Source organism: Homalodisca vitripennis, chromosome 6, assembly GCF_021130785.1.
Source record: "Homalodisca vitripennis isolate AUS2020 chromosome 6, UT_GWSS_2.1, whole genome shotgun sequence".
Taxonomy (NCBI): domain Eukaryota; kingdom Metazoa; phylum Arthropoda; class Insecta; order Hemiptera; family Cicadellidae; genus Homalodisca; species Homalodisca vitripennis.
The window spans coordinates 97,212,993-97,235,528 of NC_060212.1; the positions used below are offsets into that span (position 1 = coordinate 97,212,993).

The following is a 22,536-nucleotide window of genomic DNA, read 5'->3' on the forward strand; positions in this document are numbered from 1 at the left end:
GAGAGTCAAAGACTACATAGTAAGCCATAAGCAGTTAGTTTATCACTAATGGCCTTAATCCTCTTGACTACATAGATTCCCGAAGCCATCTTCTTACAGAGGTTGTCTACATGTGGTTCATTTTAGACCATTGTCAATTGTAACACCTAGGTATCTGGCTTCATCCACAGCTTTGATGTTTGGCAGCAATCCCACCTCATCCTTCTTCCATCCCATGATTAGCTGCTTGGATTTAGTCTCATTCACAATAAGATTGTTGTTATGACAGTACTGAACAGCCATCTCTGTAGCAATGTGAGCTGAGACTTCCAGGGTTTGAGGTGTGCTATCACTGAGGAGGAGAACTGTATCATTTGCGTACATTATGGTTGTTGTGTATTCTTCCAAATAACTGTGGAGGTCATTTGTAAATAAAATAAAAAGAACTGGCCCCAGGACAGATCCCTGTGGTACACCTCTTAAAACTGGAAGCGGTTTGGATCTCACTGATTGAGTACATCTCTTCTCTGTGTGTGCCAGTTCAACCACCTGATGGAGAACGTCGATATCAACGATATTGGACGGTAGTTACCCATTTCTACTGCATTACCCTGCTTAAGAGTGGGTATGACTTGAGGCAAGATGGAAACTTTCCTTCTTTGAAAGATTTATTGATTAGAAGGGTCAGTGGATAAGCAAGCTCATTACAGCATGCTTTTAGAAGCTTAGATGATACTTCCTTTGTCCATTCCAGCTGATGTTTTGCTTTTGAGAGAGGATATACTTTTCTTTACTTCTTGGACTGTAGCAGGGAATAGGAACAAGTTAGGGCCTGTGAAGTTTGGAGTTGCTAACACTAGATTTGGTTTTGGATTGGCTGCTAGAGCATTGTCAGCTAGTGTAAAAGTGTTATTGAGGAAGTCAGCAATTTTTTTGGGGTCAGTCAATTTTTCACCTCTTGGGCCAATCAGTAGTTGAGGACCTTTCGAAATTCAATGTTTCCTCTCCTTGTTTACTACAGCCCAAACAGCTTTTGTTTTATTATCAGAGCAAGCAATTTGATTGGCAGTTGCCTGGCGTCTTAATGCCTTTAATTTGATGTCATAGTTTTTCTTTTTGAGAGCAGCGTCTTGCTTATGTTCCAGCAGACCTGGAAGTGTGTATTGTGTCTGTGCTCTCCAAAAATATTTCCTCAAACTATCTGCTTCAGCATCTGATACTTGCACAGAAACTACAATTGTGCGTTTTAACTGAGAATTATATAAATAGATAGCTTGTATTAAGACTTAATTTTGATCATATGTCGATATTTGTTTATTGCGTTTCTTTTCCAATTTCTTAAATCAATGTTTTACTTGTGAATAAAACATTAATAATAATTTGCATTTAAAAAGAAAGTGAATTAAGACACTTTTCAAATTATGTAACTTCTATTGGGCAATTTTAATTTTAACAAAACATAACCTGCCTATTCAATCTTAATGCTTATTTTAGAATTGTTCACAGATAATGTTCATAAAATATATTAAGAACTATTCATAATTGAATTAAGTATGATAACAAGTTAGGATACAAATAGACCTTGTTGTGGGCTGTACAAATAGACCTTTACTTTTTAACCCTTCAACGCACTATTTAATTTGAACTGAACACCCCCTAAGTGGTCCATTTAATTTCTTGTTTTTCACAGTTTTGTGATAACATTACCTATACATACATTAAATGATTTTCTGTTAAGCCTATACTTGTAAAAGTGATTGTATTGCTAAAACATAAGTATACCCATCAAAATTTATGAAATAAAGTAATAAAACAGGCCTAGGCCTAAACAATAATCCAAACCAATTTTAAAAACTAAATCTAAAACTGTTTTACTTCACTGATGCACATACTAGTATAAACTCACAATCAGATTTGTCCTAAACCACAGTGAAAATCACTTTCAAACAACATAATTGCTACAAGTACACTCATAAGTAACATTATGAAATAGTATGTAAATATAACCAAACAAATAAACAGCTAAACACAAACAATAACATCGTCATGCCAGCAGACAAAGTCGCGCCACCTTGATCGATGTTCTTCGTCTACTATAAACTACATGTTGAACGGCTTTCGATACATAGGTATTGATACACCGATAGTTCATTTCATCTTCTTTTCAACGATGTATAACTCGAATGTACTACACTGAAAATAACCAAAATATATTCGTTATAAGATCGGACTGCGCGATGCGTACAGCGTACGTCGCAGGCCGAGTTCAGCGGTAAACACTAGACGTACGGCGTACGTCGCGGTCCGTCGAAGGGTTAATGAAAGAACATGCTGTCTCCAAGTAAGACTCCCATCAATGTGAACTCCTAAAAAAATTGTAATTTTTGTTACGTTTAGTGTTGTATCCAGGATATGTCAAATCTAAAACTATCGCTATAATTAGGGTGAAAAATGACTGTCTAAGTTTTTCCAGTGTTGAGCAAAGACCGTTTGCTTTGAACCTATTATTCAAACAATGTACATATACATAACAGTTCACAAATCCCAAGGCATTCAAGTTGGTGTTCTGCAGCTGCCTGCTAACCTTCTATACCTAAATAAAGCTATCCCTTCAGCAGGAGTAAAAAAAAACATTTTAGTAAAATTTACAAGTGTAGTAATAAGTTTTGAAAGTTTCTCATTTCTATTAACAAAAGTATGATCATAAAATGTTTTCTTCTAAAGAACCAAACTGTGTTACATGTCAGTAAACTGCCCATTATATATTAACTTTAAAACATTAAACCATACTTGAGCTATCTTATATAATTTCAGATGAAGTTGTTTTATTGTTCATAATTAAAGAGCTCTTTCAAGGTTTTTAGAAATCTACACCATATTATAAAATTAATTATCCACATACTAACATTTACTCGCTGTAGCTTACTCAATTCTGTGTCTATTAAGTAACTTAGTAAAAAATGTGTCTGCAACTGTTTTCATTCAAATTTTATTAACCAGTGTTTTTTTGTTTCTCATATTCAAGGTGTTGATCTTCTCATTTTTCAAAGTCATGCTGAACCTGATTGAAGAGTTTGCGATAATGCGCAAATATCCGTACGTTCGGCTCGACGGAGACGATGGAATTGAGGAGCGGAAGGCAAACATCAGAACGTTCAACACTGATCCTGACATGTTTTTGTTCTTGATCACTACAAGAGCAGGAGGTCTAGGCCTGAACCTTACTTCTGCCGATACAGTCATCATATTTGACAGCGACTATGTAAGTTTATTAATATTATTTAGAATTTATTTGTTGTTGCATTAGGACATGTATAAGCTAGCTTTTAATTGAGCAGAATTAATACTTGATGGTTTATTAGTCCTATAGATAAGTGTGTGCACGTGCGTGCATATGTGTGTTTTCTAAGTAGAAGGTTACTATAGTTTGTTATTTTGTAAATTTTTTATTCAATCCAATCACTGAAATTAGAACATTCAGACATAATATTTTATATCAAAGTCTTAAATTAAAAACTAAAGAGGATATACTGACCCAAAATATAGTACAGAAGAGCACTTTAGGAAGTTAAGCTAATTCAGTATAGAAGGCCATGGCTTAGGCAGGTCATATTGTATAAATTATACAATAAATGCTAAGTATTCTTCTCGTATTCAAAATTACATTGAAATCTATATTCAGCGCTAAATAAAATATAAAAGTAAGGGCTAGGTTATTCATTCAAATAAAATCTATAAAAAAGGAGTACAACTTAATAATTGTATTTCACTAATTTCCAGACATTACATTTTTTATCTATCAAGCTTGCTCCCAAATTTTAGTTGATGTTAGACATTGTTTTGATCAATTTGTATGTGTGCCAGTGTTGATTGTTTATATTTGATCTAGAATCCTCAAGTCGACCTGCAAGCAATGGACAGGTGCCACCGCATCGGCCAGAAGAAACCAGTCATGGTGTATCGTTTTCTCAGCAAGGGAACTGTGGATGAAAAAATTCTGAACAGTGCAACTGGAAAACGGAAGTTGGAGAAAGTTGTCATCAAAAAAGGTAAGGACAAATGTAACAGAGAGCACTGACCCTGAAATTCATTATTCTCTTATTACTCTTGGATGATAATAGAGAATTTTTACACAAGTGCTTTTGTTTGATAAAATTCTATAGCATGTTCGGTCTTGAAACTGTGTTTGGCTATGGCTGAAATCGTTTCTATTATTTTCATTCACTCGTGTGGATATTAAGTGTTTTTTCTTCCTGATGTAGACTGAGCCACAGCTGCATCGGATGCCATAGACTCTCGGCATACACAGTGGAATATTGTCCTTCACTGGTCTCGAAGAGCTTTTCAACTTTTGGATCGGTTCAAATACAGTTTTGATATTATATCTCCTTAATATTCTTATTTTATCAGTCATTCCTTGAATATAAGGAAGATGGCTAGTTTTGGATGTTCTTCATTTCGAGTCTAGTCTGAATGTAACACATTTTCACATACAGCTTTCGTAATTTGTTTTTTAAATGCCTTATTTATCTGTGCAGTATTGTACCCATTCTCCTTTAGTGTCTTGTTTAATATCCTCTTCTCTTTATTCCAACTGTCTTCATCTGATATCTTGATCGCTTCATTAATTAATATATTTGGAAGAAGAGGATGAGAATTAGCATTCAGATACCTATTTTTATATGTGTTGGTTTCCTATAAACTCTGTCATATTAATCATTAAATGTCCTTTGTATGCAATAGGGTACTGTCTTTCTATTTAATTCTGTCTTCCTGGATTTTTGAAAACTGCAATAATTTATAGATCTCGCAGTTACACCACTTTGTAGACTTTCACTTGTCAAAGAACACAATAGAACAAGTTGTGGTTGAGTGACGAGATAACTCATCAAAAATCTTTAGAGTTAAAACTCACCATAAGACATGTTAGAAATAGTTATATCACCCTCAGGCAGTGAGGTGAAGAGTTTTCATTTTCAAACCTATAATCTTATAATCTATAGTCTTCATATGATTGGCTATTGCAGATTAAACTTGTATTGGCTTAGCTTTAGCAAAGGAAAAAAAACGTTTTTCCGTCTCTTTGTCCACAGGACATCTCAAGGACGAATTGAGATAATGACAAAATTGTGTATGAACTTTGATCTCCTTAGTCATCATCGAGTTCGTTTACAATGAATCCAATCATTTGTTTTACATAAGTCCAATATATTCTGCCAAATATTTGCATGTTTAATTCTTTTAACTGACAGATTATGAATGATTTTGTAATGCTTTTTTCAATAATACCAATCTAATCTGCTTATGAATGATACTTCTTCACAAATAATTACTTGGTGAAATGTTATTTTCAGTGAAGATGTGTATTGCTGTTATGATTGAAGCTTCTTGCAAAATATTTACAAACTTTAAACAACTAATTTGTTTATATACAGCGTATTTAAGACAGCACATATTATGAAAGCTGTGTTTAGATGATTATAGCCGTATTGGTATGTATATTTATAAGATTTTACATTGTTTTAGTACATTAAATTGAACTTTAAAATAAAGTTATGTTGGTTGGAAATTTCTGACCTTGCCACTTGGAAGGGTCAATTATGCAGTAAAACCTGCTTTTCTTAAGAATTACAAGTCAATCCGTGAAGAATGTGTTCTTGACAACTTAACTAATGAAAAACTCGGCAATAATGATTTGTACAATATTCTTGCCAGAAATAAGTTTGCCCTAGTAATCAAAACACCATTTGCAACAACGGTAATGTTTCTATTCCCTCGCTTATCACCACTAACAATCTGCTAAATTCAGTATTAAACAAAGACATATTAATAGTGTTAGTTTAGTGGTAGCTTTACATTAATAACTGATTACTGACATTAGAAATTTGTGAACTGTGATAATTAGAAAAGTGAACAAATATACTCTTAATTTCACTTATTAACAGGTCTGATATTTTTCAGGATTGTTCAAATTGAATACTGTCAGCAAAAAGGCCCTAAATGACCTTGAAGAGTTAAAACAGCTGTTGGAGAGCGCAGATCATCACAAAACTGTGCAGTCCAACGGACTGGGTATGTACAGTATACTGTTAATGTATAGTAACAAACAAATTGTTCCTGTCTAATATTGAGCTAAGAAATGTTTGTATAAGAGTGTGTTACAATTGGAATTTCAACGAGTGCTTTTATATTTGTTATGTATCGCTAATTACTAAATGCTAAAACAGCATTTTTTTATTGTATATTTTTACTCATATCTCTCTAATAAATCACAGTATGTAGAAATTACAAATTTGACTAATTACAACAAAATGATCAAAACATCATCAGATAGCAAGCCGCTTTAGAAGTTTGGAGGTACCCCAAGGCTTTATTCTGGGACCTCTGCTATTTGAGAAGGATAAATAGTGCAGTAATGAATAATTTTAAATAGCATACTTTTTATCTATGCAGATGATTTGAATTTGTTACTATTAACAAATTCTGCTGAAGAGACAAATTTGTTCTTTTGTAGCACTGGAAAGTATTGGACAGGGTCAGAAAGAACAACCACAAAACCCACAAAAAACATACAACAGAAAATGTTACATGCTTCCTAGGCTTATTGGCAGACCAACATCTGAATTGGAATGAACATGTTACACATGTCACAAAATTGTAATAAAAATAATATCTGGAACATACGCTTTGTCAAAAATGTCCTTTTACTGTGATTTAAAAGTTTTTTTTAAATATATATTTTACCTATGTACGCTCCCAATTTTTTTTGTAGGCTTATATGGTTCTACAAAAATAATAAATATGAACAATATTTTTAAACAACAAAATAGAGCGATAGAATTTTGTTAATCCTAAATAATGACGAATCAACAAAAATCCATTTTCAGAATCTGAAAATATGGACTGTTTTTGGTCAATATATTTTTGAAACCATCCTACTTGCAAAAAGTAAAATTCTCAATTAAAATACAAATATTGCCACCCCTACTTACAATACCAGGACAAGCATGTTAGATTACTAAGGTTCATAGACTGAAATTTTGTTTGTCTACATACATAAGGAATCAGTTTTTAAAATTAATTCCAAACAATGTCATAAAATGTACAAACTAATCTAAATTCAAAAAACTATTGAAAGAATATTTCATTGACTTAGCAGTCTTTTGAAAAACTTTTCGTCTCCACTTAAAAGGATTTATTATTTATTTATCCACTTATATAATAAATATACTTTTTTTAAACTTTAAATAGTATGTGATTTATTTTGAATAAACCATAGATTCTGTCCTCATAGAATATGTAAAAATGTGATGAAAATCAACCTGTGAGCCATATTAAATTACATCTGACACTATTCATTTGTAAAAAAAATGATAAAAATCTTTTAACTTGACTCATTTAGTTAAATTCAAGTAATTGTTTTATAATGATAAGTTAACCCTTCAATGTCGATCTTTTTGTGGACCCATTTTCTACCAGCTGTGGGAATTATTCAGCATACCATCACTGACATCTTGAGCCAGCCATCTGGCCATTGCTATTGTTTTATTTATCAGGATGTGCCAAGTAAAATTTGTATAGTTATTTTCCATCACAATTTATAAGTAACACTGGCATAAACTTAAATTGTTATAATTATATATATATATGGTGTAACAGAGCTGCTCATGTTTTTAGAATCCTGACAGGAATTTATGGGTCTTTGTGTTGAGTTATTATGTAGAAGTTTAAGATACAAATATTTGTATTCATAGTTTGTTCTGCAAAATGTTATTCTTACATGTTTTCTACAAGTAGGAGACTTTATTTTTGAGAAGAGATCATTTTTATTTTATTTTTCAATATTTAACCCTTTGAACCCCAGGTGACGATATATCGTCGCCGAGAAAATATGCGAAGATCCCTGTGAAATAAAGACGCGAGAATCCCCAGGCGACGTAATATCGTCGCCATGGTATATGCGTTTAATACATATTTATTTGAAATCGTAAAATACTTATTTTATGAGTATTATAGTAAAATACTTATTTTATGAGTATTATAGTAAAATACTTATTTTTTTGTTAGTAATTTAGTGTATTTAAAATAACATCTATGCTCAAAAAAATATATTACTCTTTGTTGCTACGTAGCTGTTGCCACCACGCCATTTCTATTCCACAGCTGTATTTGTTTACAAAGCGGTCTAATGTTATGTATATTGTCTTTGTGCGTGTGAATTGAGTTAAATGTTGTAATTGAGGACTGTTTTTAGTCACTTTTTTTAGTTTTAATCTTACAGTAATGTTCTGTTAACAATGAGTGACAACATTGTGAATTGGACAGACAACTGGATGTTGACCTATCAGATGACGATTGGTCTGACGTCTCATCAATTTTCAGTGATGACACTGATGTTGATCCTACCTATAGGCCAACTATCTTGGACTCAGATGACGAAGAAATGCCATTTAGTCAGCTATCTACTTCTTGCGGTAACGCCGCCGCTAGGCCTACTCCGGACAATGACCAACCGGCCTTAGTGAGATCGCGGTTGCAAAATCTTTATCTTTAGAGATATCAATATACAGTGGAGTCCCGCTAATCCGAACACGTGTAATCCGAACGTCGGTTAATCCGAACAGGTCCAGGAGGAATTATTTATAACGATAATGAACAGTTATAGGAACTAATTACTTAAAAAATGAAAATGGGTGCATCATTTCATACATAAACAAAGAAAACTTTAATTAAATTGACATACAGTATTTTATTAAGACAAGTTGTGTACGGTACAGTGCATAAATAATGAAGTTAAATACAGTACCAAATTGAAACTTATAGGTTAACTATGAGTTATATTACTGTTAAAAATATGAGTTAAAAATACTGAAGCACTGTGCAGATGAACTCACATCTCCCCTTACCGTTATTTTCAACAGATCATTCCGAGAAGGGAGGTTTCCCTCAGAACTAAAGGTCTCAAAAATCTACCCAAAATTCAAAAATGGTGAAAAAACACAAATTAGCAATTACAGGCCCATTTCCCTTATCTCAACATTTTCAAAAGTGTGTGAAAAAATTGTCCTAAAGAGACTTCTAGACCACTGTGCTAGAAACAACTTGCTTACCGACAACCAGCATGGCTTCTCTACAGGAAAATCAACCACCACAGCAATAATAAAGCTAATTGAAACCGTAGTAGACAACTTAGAAGCAGGAAAACTAACAACCGCTATACTACTTGACTTGAGTAAGGCCTTCGACTGCCTCAGTCACAGTCTTATCATGAATAAATTAGGACACCTGGGAGTGAGTGACACTGCAAAAAAAATGGTTTAAAAGCTACTTAGAGGGACGACAACAACTCGTTGAACTGAAACATACACACAGAGGAATCACAGAAGAAATAAGATCAACGCCTCTTCCAGTTCAAAGAGGCGTGCCTCAAGGATCGGTTCTAGGACCAGCACTCTTCATCTTGTTTGTAAATGACTTGCCTCACTATGTGGGAGAATTTTGCCTACCTCTCATGTACGCGGATGATACAACCCTGCTACTTAAAGGACAAACCGCAGACGACCTGGCAGTATCATCCTACGTTGCCCTCAACATGGCATACCAATATTGCAATGGGAATGATCTGGTAGCAAACCCGACTAAAACCAGCCAGATAGCATTTGGAAGAAGAGCGACCGAAGTTCAAATCATCCCAGATGTACGCTTGGAGACACATGTTAAGTTCTTAGGCTTGACTATAGATGAAAACATCTCTTGGACCCCACACATAGACAATCTGAGTAAAAGACTAAATACTAGCCTATACATGATAAAACAAATAATATCTCTGAGCAACTTAGAAACAGCTAAAACAGCTTATTTTTCTCTATTTGAATCACACGTAAGATATGGTCTTTCTGTATGGGGTGGTACATCAAAACTCAACCTAAAAAGAATCCTGACACTCCAAAAGAAATGTATTAGGGCCCTTGCCGGCCTACACCACCTGGATAGCTGCAGAGATGCATTCAGAGCACAGAAAATCATGACTGTTGTCTCACTCTACATCCAAGAGGTAGTGATGTATGTAGATGGAAAAGATCTGCCGAGGAACAAGGACACTCACCATCACAACACCAGAAACGGTGAGCTTTACATCCTGCCAGCACACCACCTAAAGCTATTTGAAACTAAACCATCCTACATCGGCAGAAAACTTCACAATTCACTGCCTCAAGAAATGCACACCAAGAGAGGGAACTCGCTGAGGTCGGCACTAAAAGCATGGCTCTTGGACCGACCATTTTACAAACTCGAAGAATTCTACAGTGAAACTCTTATCTAAAACTGCTTGAAGACTCAAAACTCACATTATTGTAAAAGACACTATTTGTAATCTCAATGATTGTAAATAAAGATGATTCTGATTCTGATACTGTATTAAGAAGTGAAATCAAACAAAAATTGGACGTACAGTACTGATATTATTATTGAGTATAATATTAATTGTTAAAAGACATAAATTCAGTTATTGTCTTTTGTCGCATTGAAGAGAGTTTATTGGATGACTCACATTGCTTAACAATAGAACTCTCACACTAAATACGGTAAATGTGCTTAGTATTCGCAAACACGTTTATTTGTCAAGAAATACAATGCAACAGTCATAAAACATGTTTTAATAAACAATGTTGATAATTCTATAACAAAATAGACCCATTCTCAAGTTTAAAACCGTATTTTTCTGTAATTCTGGCTAATCCGAACAATCACATAATCCGAATAGGGGTCGGTCCCAATTAGGTCGGATTAACGGGACTCTACTGTAATTGTTTTTGTACATACATAAAACTAAATTTAGAAAAATAAAATGTGGTTCAGACTAAAATTTTTCTGTGTATACAATTTCATTCTGGACATTTTGGTGTGTAATACAAGACAATAGCATAAAAAATAGCAAAAGTATTAATTTTTTACGGACAGTATGCAATACAGCTGTTTCTGCTCCGGGGATTCTCTGTAGTTCTTAGGTCAAATGGTTTTGGTAAGTTTTTCCCACCATCAATATTTTGGTCTGGGGTTGAAAGGGTTAACTTAGATTGTCATATAATTTAATCAAAGTGCCTGACTAAAGAAATAAAATTAAATTAAATTTGAATGTTAAAAGAGTATTAATAAAAATTAAAGGAAATTGATTATCACGGCACAATTTATGTGATTTGATTTCCCTTTTGTATAACTACTGGAACGCATATAAAAACTTTTATCATATACTTGTTTGTATATTTATAAATAGGAATTCTTCTCAAATCTGTAATGTTTCACCATTGAAATTTAGATTTTAGTGTCTTAACACTAGTGAATAATTGTAAAGAGTATGAATAGTATCAGCAGTTTGTTGGATCTCCACATTTGTGCACAGACAGTCTTTGTGAAAAGAACTGAGTGAGGCTAAACATATAAATAACTAGTTAATTCAAAAAATGGTAAACAGTTATATTGGATAGATATTACAGATATGTCACACACTGACCGTTACTACACAATCTTGTCAATTTTGCATCAATATTTCCAAACTCTAAAGATGACAATTACATTAAGAATGTCTGTTGCAGTGATGACTGATGAAGAACTAGAGGAGCTACTGGATCGCAGTGAAACAGCCGAGAATGAAGGTTCACGTTTCAAAATCATCAAATCAGAAGCAGCGACTAATTAAATAAGTGATCCTAGTTCATTATTTGGCTGTTATAAATGTGTACAGAACGTTTTTAGAAAAGGATTTATATTGTACCTGAAAATTGAGGCACCAAAACTAGTTTCGGTGTGTAATAAGTATGAATGTTGTGTTGTTAAACGCTTGCGTACAATGTGTATTTTTTATCTGATGACCAAGTCACGTAAAATAGGTTTTTACTTGTTATAATCTAAATTTTAGTTTGACCTCAATATGTATCGCTAACTTATTTAAATACTTTGAACTGTTTATGTTATAAAACACAATAAAATGTTTACCTTTATAAAATGGATTCTAAATAAATTATTCTACGATGTCTGTTTTTTGACGTATACTGTTTATTTTAGGATATTGAATGTCACCAACATACATGATCATGTGATATGTAACATAGTTCTGATAGTATGTCTAGTACATTAATATGACTTGTTATTATGTCCCTGCACGTGGCGTTAATTGCCCAATAATTAAGTTTGGATAATTCATTTAGTGTCTATAAAGAGAAAATTACCTGGACTAGATTCAGTTGAACTTCATTAGGACCACATTCATGTATATAACCTGTTCAAGAGTTTCAGGTGTCTAATAAATATTTCATATATTAAGTGAAACGACGTTAAAATAAAAATGTTGTATTGTATACCTAAGAACCTATTCTTGAGATCCTCATTTCTCAAAAATGTACACCATTTTATAATAAATATTTTTATTCATTCTTAATCTTCTTAAAGGAGTTCTGTGTTTTTCCTTATTCTGGATTAAATATATAAAATTGATAAACCCAAGGTTTTTTTTTTCAATTAAAAATAAATTTAAATACAATTTTTAAAACAATCTAATGTGTGTGTATTTATATAATTGAAATACATTATTTTATTTGAGTAGAGTTTAAGTTATACTATTTGAACTAATTTAGTTTGAATCTGCTTTGATTGATTCTTTAGATTTAAATTAAAGAAAAACATCACTTGGTTTTAATTTAATCTGAATGTTTCGTTGTATTTTCTTGTTTTCATTTTGTTTTTCTTGGGCTATTTACCTTTATTATGTTTAAGTTATGCCTTAAACTGAACAAAAATAAGTATCTACACTATTTAAAAATAACTGTATTTGTTTTTGCAATTTTGTTCTCATAATGATGTGTAATAAATTATTATTAACAGTTATATTATATTGCACTTTGTCTTGTAGTACTTGTTTTTTTATAAATAGTTATTCTCATCGTATCTGGAGAATTGCGTGCTCAATTTGCAAAACTTTTCTATAATGAAATTTGACAATAAATTAATACTAAGTTTAAAATGAAACATTTGAGTCGATCCTTAGAATTTGAAGATTTTCGAGGATAGAATTTTAAAAGTATATAATGTTAAAAGCAATGTCAACAAAGAAAAGTGTTTAACACACTGACAAACGATCGGGTAGAAAACATGTTTGAGAAGAAAAACATGACAGAGAAACACTGTGGGCTTGTAAATAAGTAATTTTCTGTATTATTTTCAAGGCGATATTATTATGGGTTCAAACTGGTTGTTAGGTCAAAAATTTCAACTTATTACGTAAACTAAGGCAAAATTCTACTTTTCTCAACATGTTTTAACTTCCTCCTACTCTTTTGAAGGTCATACCAGAAGAGCTATGTTAAACATTTTGTATTTATTATTGAATTGCTCTAAAAACATTTGTTTTTGTAAATGAATATTGGATTATGAATATGTATTTATTTATTTTAATGTGGTTATAGATATATTTACATTCTTTTAAACTAAAAGTCCATACAACAAATATCCAAATCTGGAAATAATTTTCCCCACGACTAATTGAACAGGTCATTTTTGAGGCGTTATATTTATTTCCATGTATATTTAAATATTATAGATTAATATATTCCATTGATTTAACCTTGTGATTTGTTCTCATTCTGTATTTGTATTGAATAATTTTTTTTCAATACTCAGAATGTTATTAATTTTATTGCAAAGAAAGTACAGCTGGAAAAGTTTGTGGCATGTACTGTAAAGACCCTCATACCTCAATGTTATGTTTGTTATCAAACCTAAAAATCATTATTTTAAGACAATTGTTTGCTCACTTTCAACTAAAAATATTCTTAGTATTATAATTAAGAACCGTAATTTATACAGTGTTATTTATTGTTTCTTGTGATTTTGTTTGCATTTTGTAATAAATACTTGTTTTGTATTTTGTTTTTCATTGTTATAACTCCCAGGTGTAGTAAGACTCTATTGATCTAGCTGCTAAACTTAATAATACAGCAACTTCCGGCACGGCCAGGACTTGAGGCATGCTGAATTATCAGATAAATAATCTAGACATCATAAATAAACTAACAATCACAGTAAAACACATTTTTATTATTCAAGTATAACCTCCAGGTAGTTCTTATTATATGTGGATCTATAAGAACGCATCACAATTGGGCAGAACATGGTCGAGGGCACGTTATCACAGCCCCTTACCGTACTGCCACTGCCAGCCTCTCTAGACACTGCTTGCTAAGCGCATGTCCACCATGAACAGTAAAAATATCGTTGCGTATTAAATTAATTATTGATATTTGCATAGTTCAGGAAAATGTTACTTTTTCCAAAAGGCAAGCTGTTTACTATATAACATATAATTCAGGTAAGTTTTATATAAAGTGGAATCAAAATATAACTTAAATCATATTAATTAAAGCATTAATAATTTAAATTTAAATGGCTTAAAGTCTTAACAAACTAATTAGGTATATCAAAATTAAAATATTTCAGAAAGTATTATTTAATTTAATGAGTGATATGCGTTACAAGATAGCTTGACACTCGTGTGCAGTTTTAATTAAAAAACATATTACATAAGTGGCAATATAATTTTTTATTAGTCAGATAAACAGTGGAATGTTTTGAAGCGATAAACTTAAGGAGAAGGACCATTACATTTGATTGAATGGGGAACCTTCCTAAAAGAATGACGCAATTGTCTTATTAAGTGCTAAATTGGTCTAATAGGGAACAAATTAATTAGTAACTGAAAAGCAAAACATGAAAATTAAGTAAATATGAAATAGTGTAAAACTTAACATCACTTTCCCTTGATTGCCACTATGTGACATGCCTTTTTCTATAGGTATTTGTCAGTTAAACAATTTACTTCAGAATAGTTACTCTGTTGTTTAACATCAAAATTAAAAACATCTTTGAGGAATCTTTAGACTTGAAAGAATTATATAATTGGATCAGTATTGCTCCTGGTGTCTTCTGATTTACTAAACAGTAGAGTCCCGATAGTTCGAGTCTCGATAGTCCGAGGTTCCGTTAAATCCGAGCCAACACATGTAAAAAAATAAAATGTGATATTGACATATTTGTACAACACACTCGAGCGCATGTCTGTAAACTGAGTGCTAGGCTACTTGGAGAAGCCGGCAGCCTGACTCATCAGTGCCACTTCATTTGCACCGCCCCACCCCCACCCTATTGTCAAGGCCACGGAACATCGTGCCCCGTATTGTCTAAAAATAAATCAGTCCATTGCTCATCACGTTCGACTGCGGTACGGTTGTTCTAGATTACGATCGCAGTGCGCTTACCCGTCTGTTATTTACAACGTACAGTACTTGTTGTCTAAATATTAAGTTTTAGTAAAAAAGTATTTTATGAAGTGTTTATGTGTTCGTTGTACAGTGAACTATGAGTTCAAAAAGTAAAAGAAAGTTTGTACCGATAAAAACAAAACTAGAAGCTCTTAAAAGACTTGATAAAGGTGAAACGTTAAAAAAATTAGCTGCCGAGTACGGAGTTGGTGAAGTGACAGTTGGTGACTGGCGAAGGAATCGCGATAACATTGAAAAGTTTGCATCAGAAAAGTGCTCGGAAAAGTGTACTAATGAGCGGAAGTCTATGAAGAAAGCAGAGTATGAAAAAACTAGCGAGGCCCTATTTTTATGGTTTTGTCCACAAAGAAACAAAGGTCGTCCTATTTCCGGACCTATTTTACAGGAAAAGGCATTGTACTTTCGCAATGAAATCAATGAAGGTGAGGAAGATTTTACGGCAAGTGTAGGATGGCTTGACCGTTGGAAAAAACGTTATGGCGTGAGGCAGTTAGAAATTTGTGGGGAGAAACTCGGCGGATTCCGAGGCAGTTGTTCAGTTCTGTGAAAAGTTAAAAAATCTTATTAAAAGTGAAAATTTAACACCTGATCAGATTTACAACTGTGATGAAACTGGTTTGAATTTTAAAACTTTGCCATCAAAAACTCTAGGAAAAAGCTGCTCCAGGTCACAAAAAAAGCAAAGAGAGACTGACTGTGCTAGCCGCTTCAAACGCGGGAAGCCATAAATTAAAAATAACTGTCATTGGCAAGTCTGCTAAGCCTTGTGCGTTTAAAAACATGTCTATTTCAACGCTTCCAGCAACTTATACAAACCAAAAAAAAACGCATGGATGGACAAACAAATTTTTAATAACTGGTTTTTTAGTGAATTTGTTCCTGAAACCAAAAAGTTTTTGAAGAAAAGCAACCTACCCTCTAAAGCCATCTTAACACTTGATAACGCAGGATCACACCCAGATGAAGGGGAACTGCAATGCGATGGCATACGCACGATGTTTTTGCCACTGAACGTGACCAGCCTCATTCAGCCTATGGACCAAGGCGTACTTGAAACTTTGAAAAAAAAAGTACAGACGCCGTTTGTTGCAATCAATGTTTCAAACAATTGAAGGAGAGGCAACCATAAAAGATTTCCTGAAAAAAGTCACAATCAAGGATGTGATTTATTGGATCGCTGAAGCTTGGAGCGAAATTAAACCAGAAATCATGGAAGAAAATCGGAGTGTGTAAAATTTAAAATGATGATGAAGATGACGATCTACCGTTAATAAACATTTGCAATGGGACAAATCAAACTGATATTGGAGAGTGGATGAGTACGGACGAACAGTTAGAGACAACAGACGACACCATAGTTGAGATGGTCACAGACATGACAGCTGACGGGAGTGAGGAAGAAGAAAGTGTGCAGGAGACAGACCCGGCAATGACTCACAACAACGGCTACGCGGCACTGGATGCAGCCCTGCGCTACGTAGAGCAGCAAGCAGAGGCGACAGCGGCAGACACGTTATTGCTTCGGCGGTGGAGAGACATGGCTGCCCGCAAACGCTGCAGTGTGGTGAAACAAAAAACTCTAGATAATTTTTTTAAGTAAACATTGCATTTTTGGACCTCTGTAAGTAATTTCTTAATGCTGGTATTTGTAATAAAAGCATATTTCTTTTGTTTGCCTTCAGTTCTAATTATAACCCAATTTTTCTCAAAGTGTTCCATATAATTCGAGTTCTTCACAATTCGAGGCACATTCTGGTCCCATTCACCTCGGATTACCGGGACTCTACTGTAAAACATTTTGATTTGAAGTGATATTTGAATGATTAAATTAAAAACAAAAAACTTTGTTATTACCACTTGCTGTACTTGATTGAAAGTAAAAAATGAAGTTTGGTGAAGAATTAAAACTTGAATAATTTAAAACTTATTTAAAAGCTATTTTTACTATATCGGATGATTTTACCAAAATCTTTGAGTTTTTATAATTTATTAGTCACTAAGTCTCATCTACTAATATTAACCCCTTGCAGCTTTTGATGTAATTTCCTCCATAGCGATTGCGTAAAAGTGTGCTACTGACGTAAAATTACACATTGTTGTATTGCTCCTGTTCATTTCATTGTCTGTCATAATATTGTGCAAGAAGCATTTCTATGACCTGCATGTTGCACAAGTAATTCTGGCATTTTGTACTAGATGTCAGTACTTCCTTGGTTCTGTCATGAGTGTTTGCACCTTGGTGAGTTCGCTGTAGTCACATAGTGCGGGCAGCTACTGTGTGTTGTTGTATGTCACCTGTCCTGGAGTTTTATTTATAATGTTAATTGTACCTTGGAAATATTTGACGCACAAATAGACAATTGGCTTCGTTTGTGTGATGATGATATGGACACGGATAGTGAAAATGATTTAGAGGACAGTACATAAGACTAAAAATAATTTGTTTTGCTTAAAACCTGTTTCTGTACAAAAAGAAAAATATATTCTTAGGTACAAAAACAAAACTTTTAAAGGGTTAAAAAAACTGTTCGTCTTCAATAAGAGTAAAAGGGTTTGAATTGGATCTACATTAAATGCTGCAACAATGTTCGGTTTCTACATTGTTAAAAAGTAGCTTCGAACCACAACAAGCGTTGCCAACAACTAATTACATTTTTTTATATTTGATCTTTGTCAAGTTACTTGAGTTTATAATATGTTGAATATCTCAAAATGGTGAAGAATAAATGAAAAGATAAAAAAATGTCTATAAAAGTAAAATTTATTTAACAATAACATTGCTCAAATTGAAAATCAGTCTATATAAGAAAGGATAAAACCGGGTATAATAGCATTGAAACCGTTGCTGATTTCTTAAAAAATACTGTAACTTGTCAAAGTACATCCTGTAAACGTGTCGGGCAGCTACAAGTGCGCCGTAGGGGTGGATATCAGCAACTGATGCATATCGGTCAGAGACTGATCCAAGCTCTCGACAAACTTGACAGCACTTGTTTCTGCGCAGGAGTTCAATGCAGTTGTACCAAACTTAATATCATTACTACGTGGATTATAACAACAGCCATACCCATCTTCGACCAGGGGTCCGTAGATCATGAACCCGTCACTTTTTACAGCCACCTAGAAAAAATAAAAAGTGGTAAAATTACTTCTAAATACCATTATTGACCACCCAATCAGATATGTTCTTAGGTATTATAAAAAAACTCGCAAAGTAGAAATATAACATGTACATGAAAATACAATGGTTTTCATGGCTTTTGCTAGCTTCTGATACAGCAACAAGTTGCCGTAAACAGGAAGTCAGTATCTCTTGATGTGTCAAAATAACAATTCCAAGACAAACAAAAGTGGAGACTAGTCATCATCAGCAGTAACGTCAAACCATGTAATACATAGAAAGCCATAGGAAATATGAATGTTGAGTTTAGCTCCAGTTCACCTTCCTCTTAACGCAGCATCTATAAACTGATGCTATTATAGACTTGACTCCTGGAATCTGGAACAATCAATATTCGTCAAGAGATTTTAAAAAATTCAATGACAACTCTGCACCTGATGACACAATGAGAATGCCAATTTATCTGGATTACACTATATTTTATATTCTTAAATATTTTATAATATACATCAAAACAATTTAAATTGTTCGTTTTAAACTTCTTCATCATCAAATAATGATTTGATTATAAGTTCTAAAAGTAAAAACGTGTTTAGTAAAATAATTTATTGTGACTGAATAATAATTTACCAATGATTTTTAGAAAGTCTTACATTTTTTATTTAATATTTAAAAAAGAACCAATGCAAATTTCTGATAATTACATTTTATCACAACTTTAGATCATTGGTGATCAATAGATGACACCCACTAAAAAGAGAATTAAATCAAGATTTTTAAATATATCCAACCTACAATAAATTATTATTGATCGTTGTTAAAATAAGAAGATAACAGTACAGTATAGAAATACCTGTAGTACAAAACTAATACATTTGTGCCAATAAAGCGTTATTCAAAATTCAAGCCAGTTCAAAAATTGATCTGTATCAGGCTAATGAAGGATACCATTCCACAGTATATGCATGCTGGGAGTCTATGAAGTTGCAGCTCAGTCTACACTACAGGAGACAAAACATGATATCTACACAAGTGAGTGAACACTAACACACAAAACGTCAAGACACTGGAAAATTAGCAACAGCAGAACACAGTTTCTAAACAAAACCTGCAATAGAATTTGACAAAACAAAGGTACTTTCAAAAACTCCATATTATAACCCAAGAATAATACGAGGAACCGTAAAATTATCAAAAAAGAAAATAACTTCAACAAAGAAGACAGCGTAAAATTGTTGAAAAGTTGGCAGCTGTAATAAAAAGCCATATTGATCAAGGTCAATTAAGCTTCAGCCAATCATGATAAAGCTCTGTCCCCTCAACTCACGTATACAAATGCTTACTTTTATCAGTTTTAGTACAGCTGTTGACTGAAGATGACTCTCTACAGCAAAGCCGAAATATCTCAACACTAATTGTGTAAACAACGTATTAATACAGTGTGAACCAGAAAACAGATACCAGCCATGTAAACCTAAGAAGTAGTAGAGCATTTAGCTCTCTTCCGGATAACAAAGCAGAGTAACAGTTAGTTACAAAGAAACATTAACCTACTAACTAATAGATCAAAACAATAAGATGCAAAGAGCCACAAGGTGAAAGCACAAAGCAGAGGCCATTGTGTTAAAGTACAATGAGACATTTGATTCTTAGTGCCGAGTTCCTTCCTTTGTCGGTAGTAGAGGGTTGAGCAGGTTTTAACAAATATTATAAATTTATTATGTTATTAACTCCACATTACAGGGTTATCTTTATATTAGAATAATGAATGGTCAACTAAAACCTTTTTTTAGAATCAAAATCAGAAAAATCTTTATTCGATTGTTACACATGGTGTACATAAATGGCGTCACATAATTAAGAAAGTAAATGGTTAAGTTTACTAAATAGATTTACATTAGTATCTAACGAAATATAATACAATGTTATTAAGTTATTTTATTTCTAGACGTGTGTTTCGGTATTAAACCATAATCAGTGTGAACATTAACCTCAAAATAAATAATACACAACTAAATATACACATGTGGACCATTTAAACAGATTTACCATTTATTAGAAACTGACCATAACTACACAAATATTGAAAAGAACATGGAAATTTAGGATATTGAAAGGAAAGGAGAAAAATTAAACACAAAAGAAGAATTACATATCTATCTAAATAGGATAACAAAGATCCTCACAAAATTTTAATTAGCAATCTAAAACATTAAACAAACCCTATCTTTGGAAAAATAAAAATATTAACACATTGAATACGGAGCCCGACCTATACTCGGGCTCCGCAATACGTTTAAGTTTTTGGTAAAAAATCGGGTTTAGTTGTTTTAGACTATGTTATATTGTTTATATTTATACGTCTTTTTATGACAAGTAACAATTGTGTAGCTGTAAAAATAGTGTTTGCAACAATTGCATGACAGCATATTTTTTTTTTTTTTTTTTTTTTTTTTTTTTCTCTTAGGACAAGAAGCTTATAAATTGCACTTTGTCCTGTAAGAACCTTTGCGCTGCTTCCGGAGTGACAGGATATTCAGGATGGGTAAGGTTAGGGAGTAGGTGCCGCCTCCTATCGAGATCCATGAGGAAGAATTAGGGCACTACATCTCAAAGTCATACCGGAAGAAGGGGAGGCTAGCTCTGAACCAACCTCTCCAGTCAAAGTAGGCGGGGGTGGTACACCCTTGTTGAGGTTAACAAGAACCTCTGAGGTAAGGGAACAAACCCCACCAACTCCAACAGTCATCTTCCACAGCAGACTAAACTTATTGAATTACCCATGAACCCCAGAATCTCAACATTTGCGGTTAGTGATGTGCCGCTACTGGACATCCATAAGGTTGCCCAGATTGAAGTGGCACATCGGTTTTTGCTGTGCCCAGTGGTGGGTTCAACTGGTAGGTATAAACCAGCCAGAAGTGATCCCGGCTGGGTAACGACTGCATAGTTATGTAACCGACTGACACCGCAGTGATGCGAGCATTGTTATTTATAAATTAAGTTCCACTGTTACTGAATAAAGTGATAAATGTTGGTTTAGTTTATTTTGATTGGTTTCTTAGTGATACAAGTTTTATTTTTCTTAATCATTGTGTAAAATGAGTAATCATTTAGACAAAATAATGATGCGCATGATATGTACACCTCCTCCAGGATGATCGTATTTTTAATGAAAATAAGAGATCATCTGCAATTCAGTTTAAAAGAATCTTGGGTCAAATTTATGATTCTGGTTCATAGGGTGAGTTTCTCAACGACAATGATCCTGATCCAGATTTTGAGGTTAAGCCTAATGATCAAAACGTGAATGATGCTGAGTATGATTATGGTTAGGCCTTCCATTAGTACTAACATGAATACTTTCTTTCTTTTATGTTAATTTTATATCAAAATCACATTTATAGAACATTATGTGATGTGGTGGTTAAAAAAACGTTTATACAACATTAGGGGGTTGAAAAATAAAACGTTTATACAAAGTTAAAATTTTAAAAAAATTTTTTTCCATAATTTTGTTTACTTTATAATTTTGTTTAAATAATTATTTTATAAAAAAAGCAAATGTTCTAAAACTGTGTGTTCTCCTCTTTAATTTGCTGTATAATATGTTAGGTTAAAACAATTTCTTCATAATTTAAATTTTTTTTTTAAATCACAAAAAACTGCCAGTATACTGAGTAAATTCGATGTTATAGGTTTAGGGTTCAATGTGTTAAATACTGATTACCAATCAAAATTACAACTGTGTCATGTAACTTTAACAGCTGTTCAAATGGTCCACATGTGTATATGTGTGTTTTAGTTTACCATTCATTATTCTATTACAAATTTACAATCATTATTATTTTTACTCATTTTCAAATGGGGAAGGAATATTTTTGTAAAATGTTCAACATATAATGTACTTCAACAAAGTAACAATCTGTAGATCAAAATATTCTCTGACCTGGCTGGTGGAGAGCCGCATGTGGAGACTCTGGAGGTAACCCGGGTCCGAGAAGAGTGGAGGAACCGGCAAGCCGTGGCTGATGGCTGTCAATTTGAGGCCCAGCAGGTGTCTGTCCACGCCTAGACCGTTCAGGGCCTGTTCACATGTCAGTC

At 33.2% G+C, this 22,536-nt stretch overlaps 2 protein-coding genes across 6 annotated transcripts in view; one reads left to right on the top strand and one right to left on the bottom strand.

Moving 5' to 3' along the window:
• Positions 1-13,897, top strand: part of LOC124365484 (lymphocyte-specific helicase-like) — a 36,491-nt gene extending 22,594 nt beyond the window's left edge. Inside the window, exons 11-14 of the mRNA XM_046821467.1 lie at positions 3,005-3,241; positions 3,869-4,028; positions 5,941-6,051; positions 11,574-13,897. Coding sequence (XP_046677423.1) covers positions 3,005-3,241; positions 3,869-4,028; positions 5,941-6,051; positions 11,574-11,677 — 612 coding nt within the window. The 3' untranslated portion in view covers positions 11,678-13,897. The remainder of the gene's footprint in view (positions 1-3,004; positions 3,242-3,868; positions 4,029-5,940; positions 6,052-11,573) is intronic.
• Positions 13,898-18,054: 4,157 nt separating this feature from the next.
• LOC124364597 (carnitine O-acetyltransferase-like) overlaps positions 18,055-22,536 on the bottom strand; it is a 40,053-nt gene continuing 35,571 nt past the window's right edge. For 4 of the 5 annotated variants that reach the window (XM_046820190.1, XM_046820186.1, XM_046820188.1 and 1 more), the window contains 2 exons: positions 22,382-22,519; positions 18,055-18,431 (listed from right to left, as the gene is read on the bottom strand). In XM_046820190.1, coding sequence (XP_046676146.1) covers positions 18,216-18,431; positions 22,382-22,519 — 354 coding nt within the window. In that variant the 3' untranslated portion in view covers positions 18,055-18,215. Of the gene's footprint in view, positions 18,432-22,381 lie in introns of those variants that run through there. The other variant, XR_006922638.1, reaches the window with a different exon arrangement.